This window comes from Cyprinus carpio, chromosome A13, assembly GCF_018340385.1.
Source record: "Cyprinus carpio isolate SPL01 chromosome A13, ASM1834038v1, whole genome shotgun sequence".
NCBI classification, from domain to species: domain Eukaryota; kingdom Metazoa; phylum Chordata; class Actinopteri; order Cypriniformes; family Cyprinidae; genus Cyprinus; species Cyprinus carpio.
In genome coordinates, this window is record NC_056584.1 from 13,596,707 (window position 1) to 13,622,138 (window position 25,432).

Below are 25,432 nucleotides of genomic sequence, written 5' to 3' on the forward strand. Positions count from 1 at the left end.
AATATAGTGGAGCAGTGTTGTGCACAGTATATAACAGTGTCAACACAGTTGTTACAAAGCTGTCATAGCTTGCAGGAAGTGGGTTTTGCACACTCAGGAAATGACAAGGGTTTCTCCTTTTATTAACACAGCATGGTAAGACAGATAGGAGTTCTTCATTACATGAATAAGCAAAAGGAATGTGTGGGAAATTCTGTCCAGTAGATTATTAAGTATTGCAAGTGATGTCTGCTGACTAGCAGACTAATCCAGACTAATCACTTTTTTGATCAGTTTTTAAGTATGATTACTTTGAGAACACAAATTAATATTGGACTTAATGTACAGTATTAAATATAACGTAGGCCTATGGAAATGACCTGGCAACTGATTTAGATAATAAAGGAGACCTAAAACTTAGTTGTACATGAAGAAGGTGTTTCATAATGTTTCAAAACAATCTTCATGTTTTAAATGGCACTGAGATGGAATGTACATCGAGTTTGGTGTCTGTCAAACCATATACTTAACTCTTGGCTAAGTTCGGCATATGAAGTTTGTTTATTTCTCAGACTGAAGATGACTGAGAGACAGAGTCCCAAACACACACAGGACATTTACTCATATTTCAAGTATAATGATCAGATACATGTATCTCAAGAACAGAGCATGTCATTTCGGTTTGGTAGAGCTTCCTCTGAGCAAGACATAGGCCTATTGTTCCTTGCAGAGACTTGACTAAAACACATAATGCACTCTCTGCATCTCTTCTTTACGGTTACTCAGATAAAGCTATGACAACATTCAGTGTATTTCTTTCTTTGTGACTATAACAACCACGCAAAAGGTTTCTTTGGTTTAACCTAACCTAAAACTGATCACACAAACTGGAAGGATTATTATAGACACAAAACCACTGGGTTTTATTGGATTATAATTTAATAAACAATTTGAAACTGCAGCAAGTCTCTTATTGCAGATTTTTTTTTTGTGAAAACATGGCATACAACCGCATCCCTCCTGGTAATTATTTGATATTATTTGTTTATTACATGAATATACAACAGATATAGCATAACAATAAAGAGAAGCACCAGAATTACTGAAATATTTAGAGAAGGAAATGCAGTAAGTTTAGGTTATACTTTGCGGGCCAACCGTCTTTTGAAAACAGCCGTTAGTTGCACAGTTCTCTCTGTGAAATCAGCTCATTTTATGAATGCTTTTCTTATCTTGTACACTATAAACCACTAGAATTTCTAGTTTTTTTTTTTTTTAAAGATTTCTTAGTATTTTTGCTACATGAACTCATTGAAATGGCACAGGCAATGTGGTCTCTGGTACTTTCCTCTTTGCATTCAGCCGCATAATCTGCCAGCTACAATGGCTGTGGCTGCACAATGTTGGCTGCTAAACTAAGCCGCGTGTGTGTGTGTGTGTGTGTGTAAATGGAAATGTACAATTAAAGGAATAGTTTACACAAACATTTAAATGTTTTTAACTTGAGTTCTCTATCCATAATATTGCTCTATCCAGTGAAATGTAGTCTCGTCTGAATCAGGAGAGAAATATGCACAGATCAAACACCGTTTACTGGTAAAATGTGTTGGTGGATTTTGATGCAGGAGGAAAGCAGATGGACCTTTTCACTGAAGCAAGCATTAGATTATGAATGACTTAAATAGTTAAAATGCCTTAATGATGAATTTGTTTCGTACTAACATGCAGCTTTTTACAGCACAAAAGTTTAATTTATGACCTGGAGTAAGATACTTATGGATTCTTGTGATGTTTTTATCAGCTGTTTGGACAATCGTTCTGATGGCACCTATTTACTGCAGATGAATTGATGTGATGCTACATTTCTTCAAATCTGTTATGACAAAGAAACAAACTCATCCACATCTTGGATGGCCTGAGGGTGAGTACATTTTCAGCAAATTTTGATTTTTGGGTAAGCCATTCCTTTAATGTACTCTGAATAAGCTGAATTTTGTCTTGACTGAATAAGACAAAAGTTTTTTTATTATTATTATTCCATGTTTATTGGCATAAAATGCTTGAATATTAGTACAGTTATATCTTAAATCTTGGACCAGCTAAACATATCAATCATAATATTTGAAATAAACATTTTACAGCATTAAATACAATTGTACATTGCACAATGAAAATAAATTAGTGACTGTAAATCATGCAGTTACATCAGTCCACAAGAGATTGTGATAAATGGTTCTCCAGTTGAAGGAGTTTCTTACAAGGTGGTCCTACGAAGGCTCATTAGATCTGGCAATGAACAAGTGGTAGTGTATATTTGTCAGGTGTTCGTATTTATATGAGGGGCAACAATGAACTGTTTTCAACAGCCTGTTAGTTGCAGGAGGCCATATTGGATCTAATTCTGTTGATCTTAAGAGGAAGCAGGGAGACCATCTCATTACTCAACTCTAGCTCGGTTTCAACAGCCTTCTTGGCTTCTGGGTTCTCCTCACAGTATTGCACTATGAAACTGTATGACTCCAGGGAGTGGTTGAGATTCTCCAGTTGGGTGGCCAGGTTATTGGAAATAAGCTTGGACTGTAATCTGGCGACACGGAATTTGGCCACCAGTGCAGGTCTTAACACCTCATCCTCGAGCTTTTCAGGAAACTTGCCCTCTGGTGAGCGGATGGAGTCGAGGAACATCTGATAATACTTCATAGAGGAGGAACACAGGTTGTTAAACTTCTTTATGGTGTGCACATCTGGCTGATCCTGTTTGTCAGCTACAGCCAACTTCAGGTCCATCATCTCATAATAGGATTCTGCAAGTTCAAACTGCAGCTGTCGGCAGATTAACAAATAGTACTGAGCATTCAAATCCTTGCAGATTGGCTCCAGCAGGTCGACGCGACGTTTGTGCATTTTACAGCGGCGTTCTAGATCCTGTTCAAAGAAGGCCAGGACCTTGAAGAGAGCGCTATGGTCCTGCAAGATCTCAATGTGATCTGTCACGTGACCATCCATTGCAAAATACTCTTTGGCCTGGGCCACGTAGCTTTGACCCACCAGAAAGATGCTACGGGCTTCTTCAAAGTCTAGTGGAAGCATGCTGCTTATTTTCTCTTCCAGGCTGCAAATGGAGTCAAAGGTATCGCTCGAACCAAAAAGGATGGCGCTTTTTCTTCCCTTCTCTTTTTCTTCCTCTTCATTCTGACGTGCCCTCTTCAATTCTTCCTGCCGATCTAAGTCTAGTTCTCCGATATTATCCTATGAAGCAATGGAAAATGCTTAGATAGGTCAAAGTAATAAGTCAAAGCTCTCGAAATGTAAAAGAAAAAAAAAATGCATGGCTACCTCAAGAAGTTTTTTAGCATCTTGCATCAGATTAAGGCAATATTTAATCCAGCATCTGGCAATTTCAGCTCGCTTCTGCAGGAGCTCTTCACGTTTTTCACATTCAGCATCACCTTTGGGAACATTCATAATAATTCATTGTAATTTATATAATTTCAAACCTACGTGTATTTATTTTAAAGAACGTGCTATAAAGACAAAAGGAAAGCTTTGATGATTTCTATTTTAATATATTTTAAAATGTAATTTATTTCTGTGATGTCAAAGCTGAATTTTCAGCAGGCATTACTCTAGTTTTCAGTCACATGATCCTTTAGAAATCATTCTAATATAATGATTTGTTGTTTCATCAATGCTGAAATATTAGTACAGTTGTGCTGCTTAATATTTTTTTTCGGGATAATTCTTTTGAAATTTCTCAAAAGAACAGCATTTATTTAAAATAGAAATATTTTGTAACATTATAAATGTCTTTACTGTCATTGTTAATCAGTTTAATGCATCTTTGCTCAATAAAAGTATTAATTTCTAATAAAAAATATATATATATATCATAAAAATCATACTGACCCCAGACTTTTGAATGGTAGTTTTTATACACTATATTGATTCTGCATTTGTAAACATCATTAGACCCATGCTTCAAATGCAGCATTGTAACACTTTTCTCGATCTTTTAAAGATGTTTAGTAGGTTTAACCTTTTTGTACTTCATGAAGTCTCTGTACAAAACTAACTTACATCTTATCTCTGTACGTTAGAGGTTCTGTATTGTTGGCCAAAGTTGTACAAACCACAATTTGTTGGTTTGTACAACCTCAGGATCTGATGAAATATGAAACAACTGACAAGCATGAGTGTTACAATAACAGACAGAGTTTTGTTAAATGCCATTGTTTCAGTACTATTATAATAAAATACAGTATTATTACAGTAAAAGTTTTGTTATGAGTGAAACTAAGGCCACATGTGAACGGCCTAAAATTAGGGAGTTTGGTTTTCATTTAGCAACCATCACATGGCATTCAGTAAAGCAATGGAAATGTAGGGAAATACACAACATCCAACAATAAACAAGAATGAACACCACACAGGAACCCACTTTCTTTGGCAGCTGCTTCTGAGGGAATTTCTCCTGCAAGAGTAGCAATGACACTAGCCGCAGCCAAACAGTGACGAGCCTCCATGTACCGTGTCTGTGATACAACGACAACAGAGACAAAGTTAATAACCATGACCTTGACTACAGAGTCATGGAGGTCATTATTAGGGATGTCCCAAGCCAATCTCAAGACTTGGGATCAGGGCTGATTAAGCATTTTTAAAGCTTTTTTTTTTTAACTATGCACCTTCCAGTAGGTTTGCCAATCACCATTAACAAAAAAGAAAATGATGCTCAAATGTGTGTGTGTGTGTGTGATGCGCAAGGAACAATGAGGTCTGTTTAAGTGCCTCACACACACATTCGAACTTCCACTTCACTCGAAATTAAATTATTTATCGGTTATTTTTTATCTGCCTTCTGACTATGGGTTACATCTTGCTTCAGACTTGACTAACATTCTGGCATCCGTGAGCTTCATGCTTTCTAACCTTATCTATATTTGTGCTGTCAAATCGATTAATCACGATTAATTGCATCCAAAATAAAAGTTTGTGTTTACATACTGTGTATATTTATATGTATTAAGGGGGTGGAGGGGGCTGGGGGGCAAGACACTTATCTCACGAGATGAGACGAGACAAGATTATTTGACTTTTTAAAAGAAATTCTCAATGATGAAATATATATGGAAAATAGTCTTTTATTCAAATGAAAAACAAACAAAAAAATGTAGGTGCATTTTGAAATCAACTTGTATAAAAATTAAACTTCTATTTTAATGAATTATATGCAATAATTAACAACTTGTAAACTAGAGCTGCACGATTCTAGATAAATTGAGAATCATGTTTTTATTTCTATAAATTGGAGATCACGATTCTCTCACGATTCTGAAGAAAAAAAGATTAGAAAACTAAACAAAAAAAAAATGTATTTACTAGTGGTTCTGATAAAATGTTCAATGCTTAAGTCTTGAAAAGAAAAAAAAAAGAAGAAGAAGAAGAAAAAAAAAAAAATATATATATATATATATATTCATTTGAACAAAAAAAAAAAAAAAAAAAATCAAGGAAGGAGTCGGTGACTCAATTCATAAAGACTTGTTTCACAGTTGGAATCTCCTGAAAGAATGACAAATACTTTTTTTAAACGGGCAGTTGTCGCCTCCTCCTGGAGGAAGAGTATAAGCATTACAATACATACAAGTGTTAAGATGCTTTTATTTTGATCACTACTCTAGAGAAACTTTTACCCCAGTACTTCTGTTATTTAAATGTCTGTAACACAGAAATAATGATGTGTGGTTGTGTTGCTCTTTCTGGATCAGCAGCAGTCTGAATGATTCATTAACATGGGCAGCGACAAAACGTGCTTCTCACGCTCCACCGACACTTGCGATGTGAAACAGTCCCAATAGACATAGCTGAATTGTTGTCATTCAGGAATAAGATTGTGTGGGTGTTTGAATCGACATCATGATCTTTAAACGATTAATCGTGCAGCTCTAATGTAAACACTGCAAATAGTTTTGTGAAGATATCGTCAAATTCTCGTGAGACACATCGGATCTCAAATCCCTAATATGTATGTATAAATGCACACACATACATGTATATATTTATGTATATATTTCTTAAATATATATACATATACATACACACATATATATCAAATCAGAGGCCCAAAAACATGATCAGGACATCTCCAGTCATGATACACAAAAAAACCTTGAGAAATAACTTTAAACACAATGGAAAAAGGCAACTAAACTAAACGGAGCACACACTACATACATCATACCTTGGTGATGTAGTACTGTGACAGTGTGGCTGCATTAATGGCCCACTCAAGCGGCACGAACTGCTTGTACTCCAGCTGTCTCTGTAGTGTACTGTGACAGTACTGTCCAGATCTCTCATACTGCTCCAGATTCTTGTACACTTGAGCCAGATAATACAGTGTGTGTGTATATGCCATTTCAAACCTGCTGACACATACAGGGAAAAAGTGGGGTTAAAACATTCGTGGAAGCACAATAATAAAGAGGGGATCATGGGGAGGGAGATTATATATCACCTTCTTATTTTCTCTTGTTGGGACAATTCTTCTCCCTCCGACACAAAATAGTCTTGAAGATCCAGTGGTGGTTGACCATCCTGATACGCACACAAAGGGAACAAATGTCAGCACAAAACTTCATTATCATCTTGTATGTGTAAGTGTATGTAGTTTTATGTATTTTTGAAACTTTTTGGAGCCCCTACAGTTAAGTGTGAAATTCATTGTAGTAAATATATCTCTGTCCTAATTGGGGTGTCTAGGCCTGTCACCTCTCCCAGTAAGAAAGAGTTTATGAAACCTGTCCCATTCACCTTATTAGAAGTCAGCATACCATCAGAATGATTTAGAAATTAATGTCAACGTTAAAAAAAGTTACGTTAATAAAAGCTGTTTTTATAAAAACAAAAGGTGAAATGTTGCACACTTCATGCACAAATATAATCTTATACAATTCATGAACTAGACAGTAGAATACGTCGTTCAAGTGCGTCATTTGGGGTTAGGGTTATCAGGTTATGCTCAAATATTGAGGAGACGTGACGTCATGCGGAACTCGTCACACAATGCCACTGCATGTTTTGGTAGGTACTTGGTTTTGGGACAAAACGTGCCACCCACACCTCTTTCATGTACAGCAAATACATAGATTCGGCGATTTCCAGAAATCCTTGAGCTTTTTCGATTTCATCTCTTCCCGCCCACAAAATGCCGAGCTGATTCTGTCAAAAAAACAAAGTTACCATCACACACCAAAGCGCACATTTATTTATCTATGAAGCTTTTAGGAGAAGGGGCTCATTTATGCAGTGTGTATTTACCCGGGCCTGTATAAATAACGAGACGTTCTCCCGTGTTGTTGTGCACTTGTCGATGAGTTTCATGCAGTTCATCAGATGCTGCTCTCCAGCGGACAGCTCCTCGGTCTCTATGTGGTTCACGCCGAGATAGTACTGAAGCACCGCGAGCCTGGCCGCTCGCAGACCGGCGGGAGAGTCTCCGGTACACGTTTTCCCGCATTCATTCCCCGGTTCTCCCTCCGCTATCTGCATGGACCCACCATCTGCTTCATTGTCATCCTCGCCCTCCTCCTCCTCCTCGATATGAATTTTTACCAGTGAACAATGGATTTCCTTCAGCAGGTCTCTAGCTTTGTATTTCGATCGGAAAGGGTTGTTCTCAGGATCTTTTCTCGACTCTATTTCGGAGAGTTCCTGGGCCAGGCGGAATTTCTCGCACACGGTCCTCCACTCTGTGCTCTGGTGGGCAGCCATGATTTCTATGAGGTGAGGGATGACAAGTGTTCACCAGCAGAGGTCAGTCAACAACGCACAGCTTCTAGTATTCGTGTACCTTTAATAAACGAACTAATGCAAATATTTATAATACATATTTTATTAAAAATAAATATTTATTTAATATCATAATTATGCTGTAATCGCAATTATGTTGCTAGCTATCTTATTTTATTTACTAGCTTCTGATATGGCTGCTTATATGGCATTGCCTTTGTTGGTTCAGTCACTGTCCCTTTCTACCTTCCAGATATTCTGGCGCCATCTACAGGTCAAGCAGTGAGTGTGTTTCACAGACATAATCAGGCTTCTTGACCACTTGTCTACTTACATGATATATTTCCAGTATTTGGCCCATATCTTCAACTGCACATAAAGATTGCTCATTTGCACATTGCACTTTTTTATTTTATTTTATTATTATTATTTTTTTTACCACCCTTTCTCATTGATAAATCACAGTACATTAAGACTTCAGTTGTTTTATATTACATGTTTTCTGAAATATTATGTTTAAAGCAGTAAATGAGGCATTATCTAATTAAATATGCTCTAATTTGCATATATTTCCAGAACAGAAATCTGAACAGTGGACAAAGCCAGGTTAAAAATTATTGTATAATTTTTTGTTGTTGATATATTAGAGTTAAAATGTCATATAGGCCAGGTGAATAACATATGAAATAAACACCACTGTGAAAACCTTCAGAACATAGACAGGAACCAACTGGGACAGTTGTGGCATATTGGTTAGAGAGTCAGACTTGTGACCCAAAGGTTGCGGGTTTGAGTCACGGTACTGGCAGGGATTGTAGGTGGGGGGAGGGAATGTACAGTGCTCCCTTCCACCCTCAATATCATGACAGGTGAGATCCTTGAGCATTGCACCAAACCCCCAACTGCTCCCCGGGAGCCCAGCAAAAATGGGTGTGTGTTCACAGGCTGTGTGTGTGTGTGTGTGTGTGTGTCCACTCACTGCTGTGTGTGTGCACTTGGATGGGTGCAATGCAGAGCAAAATTTCCAAGCATGGGTCACCATACTTGGCCACACATCCTTTACTTTCCTTCCTTTTAGAAACTGCAAAGTTTGGTGTATGTGTGTAAATGCTACTGAAGTGCGGATGAACCTCCACAAACTGTCAAAACGATAGATGGGTGGTACAGTGTTTTCAAATGATGCGTAACCACAAAGTTAGATTACAAGTTGATAAAGATTAGTCTACATAATGTAGTATCTTGTATCTTGGTGCTAAGTAACGCTAACAAAAATGAATGACAAAGTAATAAAATGTCAGCAATTCTGTCTTCTGTCTATCCGGTTGACACTATTTAAACATTTTGCTTGTTAGCCAACAAACACCAGATTGCAGCAGCTGTTGGGTTTGTGTTTTTACCTTGGTAGTGTTTACTGGGTTAAAGTGAAAATGACACTTATAGACTTATAGATTCCCCAACATTATAAATCTAACAGCTAATTTTATTAAAATTTGAACAAGATGGGCTGAACACTTTTTATGTAAATAGGTGGCTTTTGTGCTTGTTATGCTATTAACATGTTTCATACATTATATAGATATAGATATTCTTTATAATGTTTACAGCCCTCTTATATTAGTCAGTTGCTGATGTTTTGATATGTTAAAAGATTAGTTCACTTCTAGAATAAAAAGACAGAAAGACATGAATATCTTGGATGACGAGGGGGTGAGTAAATTATCAAGAAATTTTGTATTCTGGAAGTGAACTGATCCTTTCATTTAAATGTCCCCTGTCCATTTAAGAAAAACACCCACAGTATGATTCTTGTTTTACATCGCTAACTAAAGAAGAAGTTCATGATTGTTCTCTTGAGCGTGCAACTGAGCAGAGAATAAAACCTCTCATGGGATGAATGACATTTGCAAGGGTTTCTGGTCATGTATCAAAAATCATAGAAATGTTGACTGTAGTCACAGAAATCGTTATAGAAATGTTGCCTATATTGTCTTTCATATTTAAAGTGTAAATACCATGTGTGTCCTAATTTATCTCCACCTTATTCTCACAATTAATGTATGTTTCACTTCAACATTTTGCTTTAACCTGACTCAAATGTACCTGAAGCGCTGCAGTGTTTTAGTTCCTCCTTTTAGTTAATAGTGGGTTGAGTAATGTCATGAATAGCAAGGTTTTAAATAGGAACTTTATAGTGTTTTTTTAACATTGTTTCTGTATTTGCCCATACCGAAATAAATAATTAAAGGCCAGTTAAAAAAGCTCTAAAATCATCTAGTCAAATAATAATCTAAAACAGGGGGTTTAAACTGCATTGTAAAAAAAAAAAAAAAAAAAAAAAAGAAAAAGGAAAAAAGGCAGCTGTGGTTGTCAGTACTTTAGCACCATTTTAAGTTTTACAGATTGTGCTTACATTTACGGTATAAAAATGTGTATTTTATTAACTGAAATAATGTTAATATACCTAATTACTAAAATCTGTTTTGTATCTTTAACATATGCTGATAAACACCATAATAACAAAGGTGGTAAAGAGAAAGCCACATGATGAGTCAAAGTCCACCACAGTTGAGGTAAATACTAATATATATGTACAAGGTGCAAGATGTTACCAGACACCATCATTGTAACACACAAAATAATGCAATAAACATTCATTAAACAATATTATACAAAACCCCAATGTTCAGAACTGATAAGAAAAGTCTAGTCATTTCAATGAAAACCCATCAAATGTGAGGTTTCTCACAGAATTCTGGGAATGTCAGCTACAACCCTAACTGTAGCATTTTTACAATATTTTACAGTCTATTTTTTTTAATTATTATTTTATTTATTTATTTACAGTGTGGAGTCCATGAAAGATTTCAGACATAAATGAAATGAAACATTATGAAACATGATGTTGTTTGTTGCTTGACTGTTTGTTTTTTGTTTCTTGATTCAATTGGCAACTCTTTAAAAATGTTTACAGATGTGTATACTGTTGTGTATAGTGTTCTGGCTGTTTTAAATATAAGCTACATTATAGTTTTACTGAACTTCTGTTTTCTAACTTGTCTGGGAAATTTTGTTTCTGTTTTACAAAGTCACAGCAGCCTACAGCAGCTCTGGCTATGTGAGTTTAAGCAGTTGCTGTGTATTTTAGGAAGTGACGCTACCACCCACCATCAGGAAATGGACTGTTTCTTTTAGTAGATGTAAGTCATGAGCTGAAGGCAAATCGGTCTTACACCGCAGTCATATATGCAACGTATTTAATCAGAAGCTGACTGAGAACGGAGGTAAACGGAAAGCCACTGTGGGAAGGTGCAGCCACTATACACCACCTGAAGCAAGCCACTGTTTAATACAACCTGACAGTCTTATCTTCAGCAAGGAACAAGGTGAGTCATTTTTTAAATAAAGATAGCATTTATTACCAGTAAAATGTTACGCCTGAACAAACAAAATCTTCTTGGTGTGGTCTTTAGGTTAAGAATTGTAGTTCTCAATTCTTTTTTAGAATTTAAATAAATTACTGAAAGAAGTTTTTTTTTTAATTTGAAAATGATAGAGATTACGTGATGCAAAACAATAATTTTGGTGAAAGTAATAAGGAAGTTGAAAAAAAAGTATTTCTGTATATTTGCGTTAACATTCATTAACTTTGTGGGAAATAAAAATTATACAAAAGACAATTTTGCAACTCCTGTAAGAGGATGAGTTTCTGTATATATCTGCTTGAAGTGTGTGCTCGAACTCAATACAAAGTGGAATGGGTTCAGGGGGCTACTACTGATGTACTGTGGAAAACCTAAAGTAGTTTCAGGAAAAGTGAATTCTCCTCTGACAGGTTAGATCACAAACAGGACAGTCACACAAATGTGGGTGACATACTAAATGGTTTGCACTGAAACCATATTTGATCATTTGTGTTGTGTTGATGTCGGTCATATAGTGGATGTTATTTCAAGGTTAACAAGCCTGATTCATAAAATTCCATTGGTAAATTCTTCATTCATATCATGTGAACCAGTTTTATTTGTACACAGACACTATGTCAGAGTGCCATTAATAGAGGATTTTAGGAGACAAAAGATGACTAATTACTAACTTATTTCTCTATCATCCTAAGACAAAAAGTATCTAGCTTAATAATGTAGCCCCTGCAACATGGCTAGAATTCAGTTCTTTACTAATTCACTAATCAGCAATTAAACAAGCTCTTTGGAGTATACTTTGGTTGGATTTGAATGCAAACATAGTTCATTTAAATTGCAGTTTTGCAGAAGAAAACAATGAATTTGACTTTCCCTCACGTTTACATAAACTAAAAAATATTTTTCAAACAAAGGTTATTGGAGTATGTTTCTTAAGAAAATTTCAGTCTTTCTACTTCTTGCCTTTTCTTTGTAAATATTTACGAAATTTTTGAGGACATTTCTGAGTAAAAATCGTTTCAAGGACAGTGTAACTTTTTTACAGTGTAACTTTTAATTGTGGTAATTGATGAACCAAGAAATTATTTTATATTCTTCATATTCTTCTATTTATTATCCATTGTTTTGCAGAACAACCTGGGTACTCCACAATGTGTGAGGTGTTAATTGTCCATACCAGTGAGGCCAAGGAATGGGCAGAGTATCTACAACAAATATTGCTAGCATCATGTAACTTTCTGGAGGGCTCCCTCATTCTGTATGATGTGAATGAAGAGATTTGGATGAAAAACCATGAGTTGTTTGGCTCAAGCAAGTGCATCATGCTTTTGCTGTCTGCTGCGTTCCTAGAAATGCAGCACAACCCAGAAGTGCAGGACACTTTCCGGGATCTTCTTCAGCCTCCTTGCAAAGTTGTTGCCTTTTTGTGTGGTGTATCAGAAAGGCAAGTGTCAGCGGACTATTTTGAACACTGGGAGCATTGGAGAAAGCTCAATTCAGAAGACGAACCATCAGCATATGTGTCTGCTGTCCTTGAGTGCATTAATAATGGTGTGTATTCCTTATACTTTATATATAGTATGTCACATTCAGCAAAGAACATATTCATTACTTGCACTATTGTTCACCTTTAATAACAACAATAATACAAATACAAAGATGTCCTTAAAAGATATAAAACATTAACATAACTCCACTACAGACTGACACACACTGCAAAAGAATGCATATGAATATAATTTTAAGAAATATGTGTTGTATTCAACTGTATTTTTTAAACGTAAGATTTGTATATTCTTATTATTTTTGTTGTTCTTATTTATATTTTTATTATTTATTTATATTTTTAAATAGTTTTATCCATAAATAGTTCTGCATGGTGGATCATAATTAATTTTACTAAATACTAAGTACATAATCTAACAGTTGGCCTGAAGTAACTATGTAGTCTATTTTATTTTATTATTTTATTTAGAATACATTTTTTTTGCATGGTGGATCAGAATTAATCTTACTAAAAATGAAGAGGTCGACCTGAGGTAAATTTTAATATTTAATTTTTCATTGTAGGATCTGTTATTGAAAATCGTCAGAATCCATATGAAATTGAACTAGAAGAACAAATGAATGAGTTCACATTATCAGAGATTCCCGAGACATTACCTGATGAGACTGAACACATTCAGGTGATTAGGGATGATGATTGTCGTACTGAGCAAACTTCTTCAAATGCCACGGGGCCACTAGATGACCAAACTTGCCTCACCATCCAACCAGACAGAATACTCTGTGGGGTAAGTGCTTTGGACACAGTGCATGCAAAACCTAAATAGAAAACTTTTCTAAGAATATGTCTGCAAGAAGCTAACATGGTTTGAGATCACACTTTTTTGTGCTTTTCAAATTAGACAGGAAGTCAGTGCCCATCTCTGAAGCTTTATTTATATAATTTAAGCCATTCTTAACTTAGTGACTTGTTAAAAGATGGATGATGAAGCAGCGATTGGTGATAAAATGAAAAAAACAATATCACAGCTGCCTATACTGTACTTTTTAAGTAAATCACTATTGAAGTTGTTGTCTTCATAGACTATGTTTGTTCCTGCCCATAGGGTGTTTTTACTAATCACTTAAATACTCTACCAAGTAGAGTATTTAAATCAATAGATTTGATTATTTGAGAATGTAATAAATCAAATTATGCCTAATTTAACTGAATGGATGAAGAGACATTTTTATCCAGTATGTCTTGTGGTGTGGACATTTCAATATTTTAGTGTACATAATGGCTTAAATAATGTCAGTGTTGTTCATATTTTAAAAACTATGTTTTGACTCTATCGTCTTTTTTTGAAAAGTATTGCTATTTTTGAATTTTGTGAAATCAAAGAAGTTTACACTGTATCAAACAATAGTTTCAGCATTTCATTCAAAAGCATTTGCGGAATCAGCATCAATCATCTTATGTTACTCTATGTCAGTTACCGTCTTTGACACTGTCTCATGATTTTCTCACCATTTGTTTGTTCCCATAAAGAATCGTGTGAATATTTATATAATCATGGTAAAGAAAATTGTGGATGAGGGCAGACTGGAGGTGGAGTTTCACTCTCAGTACTCGACACCTCAGCGTTTCCCTGGGACTCTTGTAAACGAGTACATTGTTTCTGTACAGTCACCTGGTAAGAGAAAAACACAGAAAGAGGAACTTTTCATATCAGTTCCTCCATGCTTTTTCACTTTCAACTGAATTTACATATTGTTTCCTGTTAATGTGCTCATTTATTAAAAAAGAAGCTTTGTCTTTGTGTAATTTGTGTTTGGCTTTGTCAGTGTTGTTTTCTAAACAGTATTTTTTTTTCTTCTTAGATATGCCAGCTGGAAAAGTCTCATTGACTCTTTATAAAAATGAATCTGTGGTCTGTTCAACAACTGTGACATATTACACAGAAATGGAAGAAATTTGCAGGTATCTAAAGAAAGCAATGGATCCAATGCAGTTCATGTGTCAGGTAATGATGAAACCGAATCGAAACAATTGGATTAAACAATCGATTAAAACATTAAAACAGAGCACTTGAATCACATAAACTGAAATGACTTGTGAGTGAATGCGATAATGGAGTTTATTTGCATAGCGCTTTTCATATTTATCGTTTCAAATAGCTTCATATTATTATGGTGTTGTGAAAAAATTTAATGTCTCATAATTAATTAATAATTAATATTATGATAAAATGTATAAATAAAATGAACACATTAAATAATATAATATGTAGTAATTTTGTCAAATATCGGTGACAGTGTATCGGCCCCACAGGTGGTCTGATCTCGTACAGATGCCTGAGCAGCAACACACAGTCCTGAATTCAGCAATGGAAGATGCTTTATGTAAATTGTTGTTTAGTCAGTAACAATAATAAAAAAAAGAAAACATAAAGTCAATTTTAGACATTTTAAAAGAGTTTATGCAAGGCAGCAGGAGCAGAAGTTAACATTTCATTATCATTCACTAAATGTTAGCATTCAGACCATAATGTTTGCCCTTTTTAAAAGTAGTTACAGAAAAGGACATTGCATTTAAAGACTAATATTGAGCCAATTTTTATTTTTATTTTTATTTTATTATACTCAATTTTCAGGCATTTGATATCACATCAAAGGTGCCCGAGTCATTGGATAATTTGCTTGCAGAATCTCTGGAAGAACGAATGCCTCTAAATGGATTACAAGTATTTGGAATAAGTCAAATTGCAGATAATACACCAGCAAGTAAGTGATATAATTCATAAGAACTTGCTTATGTTATAGTTTATAAAAGTCTAGCTTATGATGAATGTCTTTTATGGAGGTAGATAACATAACAGCAAGTTAAGGAACTAGTGTGGATGGTTAAAGTGATAGTTCACCCAAAAATGAAAATTTGATGTTTATCTGCTTACCTCCAGGGCATCCAAGATGTAGGTGACTTTGTTTCTTCAATAGAACACAAACAGAGATTTTTAACTCAAACCATTGCAGTCTGTCGTTCCTATAATATAAGTGGATGAGAATCACGGCTTTGAGAGTCATTAAACATAGACAAACAAAACCAGTACAAAGTCACCTACATCTTGGATGCTCTGGAAGTAAGCAGATAACATCAAATTTTGATTTTTGTGTTTAATTTTTTATTTTTTTTATTTTTTTTTTTTTTTTTTTTTTGTTTTAATGTATTGAAAATAAATGAAAAGAGATGGTGAACTATCTCTTTAATTTTTAATTTTTAATTTTTTTTATTTTAAAGACGGGAAACTCTATTGAACAACAATGAAAAGAGATTTCTTTGTTTTCAGATCACAGTAATGTGGAACTTCCAACACTGCTTCACTTCTCGGCCAAGTATGGCTTAAAAAAGTTAACGTCTTTGTTAATGCGGTGTCCCGGAGCCATGCAGGCCTACAGTGTGATGAACAAAGATGGAGATTACCCTAACAAACTGGCTGAGAAGAGTGGCTTCTCTGATTTAAGACAGTTTATGGACAAATATGTTGTGAGTTAATTGCGTAAATGTTCTTGATGACTTCTGTAACTGACAACAAATTGAAGTAAACAGAGTCAACCAATTCCTAAAATCCTGTGGGAACACACAAATTTATTATTGAATGTTAAACTAAATATCACAGCACTGTAAAAGTGATATGTGCAATTTCATTGCACATAACATTGGTAATGGAAATGGAATGATGTAATTATGTTATATAGGTCTGTTAATAATCAGCATTTATACAGCAGTATTTCTATGTGTCTTCATTTTCGTATAGCAGAAATAAGACCAGTTATTTATGCAATCTTTCTTTTCTTTTTTCATAAAACAAAACAGGAGACAGTAGATTTAGTGAAGACCCACATGGAGGAATCTCAGAACACCTCTGGGAATGAGGATATCTATGAGGATATGTTGATGGCTTCTGAAAATTTCATCACCAATTTCGATAATGAGGACGTTTATGAGTCTATGATGAAACTTAATCCTGAGATGGGTTTGTGAATGAAATTTACTTTCGAAACTCTAGTGTATATTTCCTTGCACAGTAACAATAGTCATTATCGCATAAAGTCAAAGCATTTTGAGGCATATTTTGTTTCTACTGCTAACCTATGAATATATAATGTGATAATATAATGTAAGCATTATAAGACATGTTTTATAGGCCTACTGTTAGATTTTTAAGGTATGTGCTGTAAACTATGTATACAAAATTGTTTCTACAATGTTTCTACAGAGGATGATGACATAGAAAGTGCTCTGGAGGACTCCAACTCAGAGACAATGCTGAGAAAGTTTTTTGAAGGTACATCAATGAGAAACGATGGCCATGACACAGCAGTTTTTTGTGTGACTATGTGACTTCTGTCACTTTTTTCCCCTGTGTGATGACACCTTTCATCTTGTCTTCCTTTAAACATATATACTTCTGTGAAAACTCTCTTTACTTATTAAAAAGCCTATTACTAAGAATTATTACCAACTGTACAACAGTTTTGTAAAGGCTTAAAATATTATCCTCATGTTTGCAATGTAACACATCTGGAAATAGTTCAATTAGTTTAGCCAACTTAGCTTACTCTGCTAGTATGTATTTGAACCGCTCTGCCACAGGATGTAGCTTGTTTGCATAGTGCGTAGTTGCTAATATATGGTTTTTATAAAGATGTAGACTGGTACACAGATGGTTTCAGTGGCGGTTCTACATTGAGTTACACCCTGGGCGTGATGCTTTCGAGCGCCCAACCCCACCCCCCCCACCAACAAAACAAAACAAAACAAAACATAACAAAACAAAACATAATTCTGCACAAACAGTTATATTTTATTATAACAACATAAATGAAAGAGAAAATTATATTTCTCAATTGCACAAATCCTTCATTAGAACATTTGAAAAACACATAATCGTTTTGTATTACCTATTTTTATTAGCCATTTCACACAATTCAGAAAAACAAAAATGTGTAGGAACTATAGGCTTGTATTTATAATATTATGAATGAAATGTGCGTTATTTGGTAGAAATTCGAGGTGCGACTGACTTTAGCCCACTATTTCCCCCCTTGTCCGTTCCATTTGGGAGAGACCCAGAGGGGAACTTTCCCGGGGTTCCATTTGGGAGAGACCCAGAGGGGAACGCACCTTCTCAGCAAGTCCGTTCCATTTGGGAGAGACCCAGAGGGGAACTTTCCCGGGCACCAATTTGCCAATTCCCCACACAGTGAAATGATAGATAATAGAACCGCTCCATGGCGGCAGCGCAGTGGATTATTATTTTTTTTTGCCTGCCCGGTTCGCCCGTGCCAAAAAAAACGCTATTGAATGGTATAAAACATTCTTGGATGTTGTACAATTTGCAGCTGTCAAATAACATTAATTGTTTTCATTTAGCACAACCTGACAAGAGTTTGCAGTCCTTGGAACATACTTCAATCAATGGTAGATTACCTGAAATGGATGATGAAGAATACCATGACATGGGCCTTAATGCGGAAATCTATGGGGAAGTTGAAGAGGAGGACCCGTATAACCCATGCTGCCCTGATCAAATTTATGACACAGTGGAGCCACAGTCCACCCCTGAAATAATCAACCGTCCACCTGCACCAATTCCACGACCAGCCAACCTGCCAGAGCAAGAAGAGAACACAACCTACATTTCCAAAGGTGCAAACCAAAAGTTCATTATGCAGACACAGAGGCTCTAATATTAGTGTAACATCATTTACTCCCTCTTATATCATTCTATGCCTGTATGACTTTCTTTTATTTTTTTATTTTTTTTGTGGAATGCAAGAGAGGATATTTGAAGAATGTTGGTAAATAAACAGTCCCAGTAAAAGTCCACATGGTTATCAACATTCTTCAAAATATCTTCTTTTGTATTTCACGAAGAAAGAAAGTCATACTGCACAGTTTTGGTACGATATGAGGGTGAGTAAATTAAGACATAATTTTCATTTTTGGTTGAACTATTCTTTTAATGTAAATCTTAAGTCTGAAAACAGTACCTTTATAGTAATTTCGGTTAAATTTGACCTGTTTTACAGTATTTTCTCTCAAGGAACCTGTATACTCACTCAGTCAACGGCCAGAAAGTGATTCCTCTTTAGGTAGTGTATAAAAGTTTCTTGAGCCTGATTGTGAGTCATATGTGTATATGAGCAGACTATGGAACATTAAATTAAAAAAAATACATCTAAATTTCCATGCTTAAATGATCCATTCTTGCAGCACCTGTACGGCTGGTGAGAGACAGAAACATGAGCAGTGACCATGACCCCTATGCAGGCATGAAGACCCCGGGACAGAGGCAGCTCATCTCTCTACAGGAGAGGGTGAAGGTGGGTGAGCTGACTGTGGAAGAGGCAGTGCAGGAGTTCAAGGCTTGGCAGTTTGATCAAGATAAAAGATGGCGCTCTCTCCGCTTCCAGCAGGTAAGTAACTCCAAGTCAGATTTTTGCATATGTGCTGCATGTAAAAAACTCTGTCGTTTTTATTGTGGGGGCAAAACATATTCAACAATACAATAATGAATGAGAGATACAAGTAAATGTTCCTCAAAAACCTGATGTGTCATATTTCAAGCCATTTCTCCTGCAGTTGTACCTGCACTCACTCACATCATTAACACATCCCTTCATACAGGTGTTTTCCCCTCATCATTTAGACAGGCTCGTATAACTCCACTCCTTAAAAAACCCACCCTCAACCCATCTCTTTTAGAGAACTACAGACCAGTTTCCCTTCTTCCTTTCATTGCAAAAACACTTGAACGAGCTGTATTCAGCCAAGTCTCTACCTTTCTCACACAGAACAACCTCCTTGACAGCAACCAATCTGGCTTCAGAAGTGGACCTTCAACTGAGACTGCCTTGCTCTCAGTTGTTGAAGCCCTAAGGCTGGCAAGAGCGGAATCCAAATCTTCAATACTTATCTTGCTTGATCTATCTGCTGCTTTTGACACGGTTAATCACCAGATCCTCCTGTCAACCCTACTGACAAAGGGCATCTCAGGAACCGCACTCCAATGGTTTGAGTCTTACCTATCAGATAGGGTCCTTCAAAGTATCTTGGAGAGGTGAGGTGTGCAAGTCGCAACATCTAACTACTCAGGGTTCTTGGACCACTTCTCTTCTCTGTCTACATGGCATCATTAGGTTCTGTCATTCAGAAACATGGCTTTTCATACCATTGCTATGCTGATGACACTCAAATCTACCTCTCATTCCATCCTGATGATCCATCGGTAGCTGCTCGCATCTCAGCTTGTCTAACAGACATTTCTTGCTGGATGAAGGACCCATCCCCTTCAACTCAACCTTGCCAAGACAGAACTGCTTGTGGTTCCAGCAAACCCATCGTTTCATCACAATTTCACCATCAAGTTAGGCACATCAACCAAAACTCCTTCAAAAACAGCCAGAAACCTTGGAGTTATGATTGATGATCAGCTAACTTTCTTAGACCACATTGCTAAAACTGTCCGTTCCTGCAGATTTGCTTTATTAAACATTAAGAAGATCAGGCCCTTTCTTTCCGAACATGCTGCACAACTCCTTGTTCAAGCTCTTGTTCTGTCCAGGCTAGACTATTGCAACGCTTTCTTGGCAGGTCTTCCAGCCAGTTCTATGAAGCCTTTACAATTAATCCAGAACGCGGCAGCAAGATTAATTTTTAATGAGCCGAAAAGAATACACGTCACACCTCTATTTATCACTTTGCACTGGCTACCAATAGCTGCTCGCATAAAATTCAAGGCATTGATGTTTGCATACAAAACCACCACTGGCTCTGCACCCCTTTACCTAAATTCATTACTTCAGACTTATGTGCCCTCTAGAAGCTTGCGTTCTGCAAGTGAACATCGCTTGATTGTGCCATCCCAAAGAAGCACAAAGTCACTTTTACGGACTTTTAAATTAAATGTTCCCTCCTGGTGGAATGACATGCCCAACTCAATCCAAGCAGCTGAGTCCTTAGCCATCTTTAAGAATCGGCTTAAAACACATCTCTTCCATCTTTATTTGACCCTCTTACTTTTTCATTCACTATTCTAATTCTATTTAGAAAAAAAAAAATAAAAAAATTTTAACTACCTTTCTAATCTTTTTGTATTCTTTCTATTTTCTTTTCATTTATTATACAATTATAAAAAAAAGACCTCTAACACTAGCTTGCTCTATTATTTTTCTATTCTATCTGTTTTCTTTTTATTTATTATATTACTTAAAAGCCCTTGCTACGTGTACTGTGTTTAGGCTAACTGAGACTTGTTATAGCACTTATATATCATTGCTCTTTTGTTGTTTTTGATTGCTTCCATTGTCCTCATTTGTAAGTCGCTTTGGATAAAAGCGCCTGCTAAATGACTAAATGTAAATGTAATGTAATTTGATCCATTTTAACATTATTTTTCTAAAAAGTGCTGTGTGGATAATTAGATAGAGTTGCTTCAGTCCAGTAGGTGTTCATCTTGAAATATTACTAACAAAATAAAGTTATTCTTACATTTAATTTATGAAAATAATTAAAGATTTCACAGCAGAATGACTACTGTATTACAACCTGTAGGAGGACGATTTTAAAATTATACTTAAAGACCTTTTACTTGCTAAAAAAGGTTTGAACTATCAATCTGAGGGCATGTAGTAGATTGTGTACAGCAGTTTTGATCATGTGGATAATTTAGAGACCTTGCATATCAATTTCCATGTTAACCCTACATAGACTTAACAAATAAAATAAGCATCTCTGATGTTTCTGTAACGGTCTCTCTATTTTCTTCAGAAAATATACAAAGATTAAGAGACAGCATCACTCGACGCAGTAAAGGCAAAGGGCCAAATGGTAAGGAAACGCAGGACACCTTTCTTTCTACAATATAACATGGCTTGCTATTAGAATGTACAAGAAAAGTTTACATATTACTCTTAGGATGAACTAATGCCGCATGAAAAGTGTAAAAGAATTTTAGCCCCTAGTCCATTTAAAATTATGTATTTATTGCTGTCATGGAGTAACTTAACTGTATAGTTTTTACCTATATTTGCAAAGAAAAAAGTTAATTGTGTTTATTTTAATTTTTATTCTGTTTTAAATATATTTTTGTTTCTGGCTCATAAAAATAACAAACATGAATTAAATGCTTTTTTTTTTTTTGCCGGTGCCATAGAAAATGATTGTTACATTTTGTGACATTTAGCTTTTAGAATAAAACAAAACAGAATATTTTATGTCTATTTTCAAGAGTCTTTCTGTTTTTCGATTAGAGCTTATGATTACAGCACCAATGCAAACAAACAGTCAGTGGAGCTCTCAAATGAACATGAATTGCTCAGTGTACGAACCCACACCTCGTTCGGTTGCCCAACCTCCTCCTGTTGGTAGACCGCTGCAGAGAGGAAGCTGGCAGACAGGAAGCACCTCCAGCACTTCTAGTATGTAATAAATAACTTCTTTAATCTCACACAATAACGTCTGATATTACTGTGAACAAAACCATGTTTACAAGTATGGTGTTTTTCTACAATGTAATTGTGAAGGTCTGACCTGTGCAGGTAGTAGCAGTCACAGATTGAGCATTCAGAGCACCGTTAGCAACAGCAGTGGGATGGAAGGGGAATGTGAGGTCAGTTTTTTCCTTTAATCATCATCAAAGATTCCTGAAAAGAAGTAGCATGGTTTCTACAAAAAGATTAAGCGGCACAACTGTTTTCAACATTGATAAAAAGGTCACTATATCATGTGACACTGAAGGCTGGAATCATGGCAGCTTTGCCATCACAGGAATGAACTGAAAACTGTTTTTTGTTTATAATAATATTTCATAATATTATTGTATTTTTGATCAAATAAATATAGCCTTAGTGAATTCTTCCAAAACATTTAAAAATCTTAATGATCGCAAAAACTATAATAAATTATACATTATTGTAATATTAAAATATAGTGGCATAAAGTAAAATATTTTCCTTAATAGCAAATATTAAAACATCCATGAACTTATTACACCTTTTTTTTTTTTTTAATGATCATATCCTCTTTACCTTAATGGTTTAAGGAGCCTCCAGACATTCCACTTCCTCCACGGCCTTTCCGGCCCGTAGTGGATACTCCACCAGTACTCCCTCCACCCAGGGTCCCACCACGTGTAATAGAGAGGTACGTGTTTAAAATGGCTTACACAATACCCGGTAAAACCAACTGCGTTGGAATCAGAAAAAACATGCACATTTTCTGTCATAGCTCTATTCTGAAGTATATTTCAAACTCTAAGTAAAAAATACATTTACTCAGGAGTTATTTTATACAGCGAGTCTTTATATTCAAAGTTGTACAGAGCGAACACATACATAAATGTATACATAGAGAGTTGTGGCTTTGACCAGTTTTATTTTCGAAAAGTTTCACTGCAAGAATGTACCAGATGACTGGATAAAACTTAGGTGAAGCGAAGGTGGTTCGTGTGTGAAACTCATACACCTCCCCATGTGACAAACCACAGCATCAATCGCTAAACTATTTTAACCACAACGCCAGAGTTTGCGAAAGCTTAACTTTCCATCAGTAACTTAATCATATGTAAAAGCATCAACCTTTAAATCTTGAGAGAGTGGGAGAGTGGGTTCAGAATGCACTACATCTTCAGCAGCTAATATACACAAACACAGACATCAGAGGATTGGTATCGTGTCAGAGAGGGGGTGAAGAACATCCGCACTCTGATGTGGGTGCCACATATCCTCTGCTAATTCTTGCCTAGCTGATGGGAGCTATGATATATTTAGAGAAGTTTTAGAAAGGTATGCAATCTGTGCACATCCAACCCAGGTTTAGAACTGTGCCTTTTAAGGAGGCTATAAATGGTTACAATAATGCAAAGAAGACAAAACCAATCACAGTTCAGTATGCAAATCAGTGTAAGTCGAAGGGAGATTTTCAAACTTAACTTTCTTTGTAAAAAACTAAATATATGTTTTGAGAAACATGCAACTAACATACTGTACTATTCAAAGATTTGGGATGAGCTCATAAAAAAAAATAAAGCAAGTAAATAAATAAATATTATATAGAATAAAAGAAAATAATAAAATTGAATTGTGTTCTTTTGAACTTTATTAATTAAAGAATCATAAAAGAAAAGTATTTACAGTATCACAGTTTCCACAAAAAAAAAATACTAAGCAGTACATCTGTTTTCAAAATTATAATATTAAGAAATAATCTCTGAAGGATGATGTGTCTCTGAAGACTGGAGTAATGGATGCTGAAAATTCAGCTTTGCCTCCACAGACAGAAAGTCGTCCAGAAAAAAAGAAACCTCAACATATATTGATATTTATTTATTAGGGTATATAAGTTTAATAGTTGTAACCTATGTCCCTGGTTTGTCTGGAGCTCAGTTTGTATATTGCTCATTTTAAATTTAACCTGCTCTGTCTCTTAGGAATACAGAGATACTAAACGAGCGATATGTATCGACTCCATCCCGACCTGTTCATCAGACGCCTGCGCAAAGGCCCATGCCACCTCCACCAATACCAAGACGCACATGGTGATGGCCTGCTTCAGCATGGCTGGCTTTCGTTCTGTTTGACTCTGCACTTTTCTTGTTGAGCCTGTGAGATCTGTGAGTCTCTTCAAGGTGGAACAGAAACTACTGGCTGTGTCCGAAACTGAAGACAGCTCCTTTGCTGCCCTATCAGTCAGTGACCTTACAGAGGTTTTGCATGAAGGTGACTCTACAGGTAACTGGTTTGCCATTTATGTTCTTTTTACCAACTGCCATCTAGGTAGAAAACAGTATATTATGCAAACATCAGATTCAGAAGTCTTGAAGCTATCTTATTTTTCATATACTGCCTGTGGTTTCAGACACAGCCAGTGGATCAGTATCCAGTGTTCAAGTGTTTTAATCTAGACTCATCTTGCAATGCAAACAATCACCTTAGTTTATAGTTATTAAATTATAAATCTTCAGCTGAAGCTATGCAATAGGTTTAAGGGTTTTTTTCATATGGTCACTTGTTCGCAATGTAGCCATTTGGTTTGTGCTCTCGAAGTGCCTTCAGTAGCAAACAGCAAACTCAAGAATTTGCCTACATTTGTTTTTAATCTGAACATTTGTTCTATTTGAAATACAGTTTGTGTTGGCTGTGATCGGTCATGAGATGATGCGATTTAATGTTGCATAGTTTTCTGCGTTTTAAAAATATTTATTGATGTATTCACATAATATTGCTGGCTGTAATATATCACCCAAAGAGAAGAAGAGAAACAGTGTATTTAACAGCATAAAAAGTGTGAATGCACAGTGTGAAGAAGGAAGATGTGTGTTTTGTATGTATTTGTTTGTGTGCGTGTGTGTGTTCATGTTTGTTAGTCCATGAAGACAAAACTAATTAAAGTCGTGGTTAACTGGAAGTAGTCTTTTCTTCCATATTGTGTTGTCCTTTTTTCTTTCTTTTTTTTTAACCTTTTAAAGTCTGTTATGCTCTGTTTATAAATGCTGGCCTGAGTATAGCGGAGGTGTTTGACAAGTGCCATTATAATTAATTATATTAAAATGATTTTCTATTGATTTTTTTTTTTTAAATCTATATTTAATTTCATTATTATTTATTTATTTATTTTTACCTCCTCTATAAACTATAGTGCCCTGGGACCACTAGAGGGCATCAGCAAACTTCCAAGGGGGGCGTAAGACGAC

The 25,432-nt window shown here is 35.7% G+C and overlaps 2 protein-coding genes across 3 annotated transcripts; one reads left to right on the top strand and one right to left on the bottom strand.

The window, feature by feature from the left end:
• Window positions 1-1,991: 1,991 nt before the first annotated feature.
• Window positions 1,992-7,801, bottom strand: LOC109082159 (KIF-binding protein). Its single transcript, XM_042768885.1, has 7 exons — window positions 7,300-7,801; window positions 7,102-7,200; window positions 6,497-6,576; window positions 6,221-6,404; window positions 4,418-4,511; window positions 3,316-3,428; window positions 1,992-3,228 (listed from the first exon to the last, which is right to left on the bottom strand). Exons 1-7 carry the CDS (start codon window positions 7,750-7,752, stop codon window positions 2,350-2,352), a joined length of 1,902 nt encoding a protein of 633 aa, XP_042624819.1. The 5' UTR covers window positions 7,753-7,801; the 3' UTR covers window positions 1,992-2,349.
• A 2,901-nt stretch (window positions 7,802-10,702) lies between these two features.
• Window positions 10,703-25,146, top strand: LOC109082178 (phosphoinositide 3-kinase adapter protein 1-like). Of its 2 annotated transcripts, none has more exons than XM_042768883.1 (17): window positions 10,703-11,153; window positions 12,321-12,740; window positions 13,260-13,483; window positions 14,227-14,371; window positions 14,559-14,701; window positions 15,332-15,461; window positions 16,025-16,221; window positions 16,552-16,711; window positions 16,955-17,023; window positions 18,112-18,387; window positions 18,771-18,833; window positions 18,955-19,157; window positions 21,510-21,570; window positions 21,993-22,160; window positions 22,266-22,351; window positions 22,784-22,884; window positions 24,170-25,146. In XM_042768883.1, exons 2-17 carry the CDS (start codon window positions 12,341-12,343, stop codon window positions 24,279-24,281), a joined length of 2,538 nt encoding a protein of 845 aa, XP_042624817.1. In that variant the 5' UTR covers window positions 10,703-11,153; window positions 12,321-12,340; the 3' UTR covers window positions 24,282-25,146. The 2 variants fall into 2 exon arrangements, with proteins under 2 accessions (XP_042624817.1, XP_042624818.1); XM_042768884.1 differs by having other exon boundaries at window positions 10,916-11,153; window positions 22,281-22,351.
• The last annotated feature ends 286 nt before the right edge of the window (window positions 25,147-25,432 follow it).

Coding starts and splice junctions, on each gene's coding strand:
- LOC109082159 (XM_042768885.1), bottom strand. CDS start 7,752: ATGGCTGCCCACCAGAGCACAGAGTGGAGGACCGTGTGCGAGAAATTC. Junction 7,201..7,299: donor CGTTATTTATACAGGCCCGG/GTAAATACACAC, acceptor TTTTTTTGACAG/AATCAGCTCGGCATTTTGTG. Junction 6,405..6,496: donor CAACAAGAGAAAATAAGAAG/GTGATATATAAT, acceptor ATGTGTCAGCAG/GTTTGAAATGGCATATACAC.
- LOC109082178 (XM_042768883.1), top strand. CDS start 12,341: ATGTGTGAGGTGTTAATTGTCCATACCAGTGAGGCCAAGGAATGGGCA. Junction 15,462..16,024: donor TGCAGATAATACACCAGCAA/GTAAGTGATATA, acceptor CTTTGTTTTCAG/ATCACAGTAATGTGGAACTT. Junction 16,712..16,954: donor GAAACTTAATCCTGAGATGG/GTTTGTGAATGA, acceptor ATGTTTCTACAG/AGGATGATGACATAGAAAGT.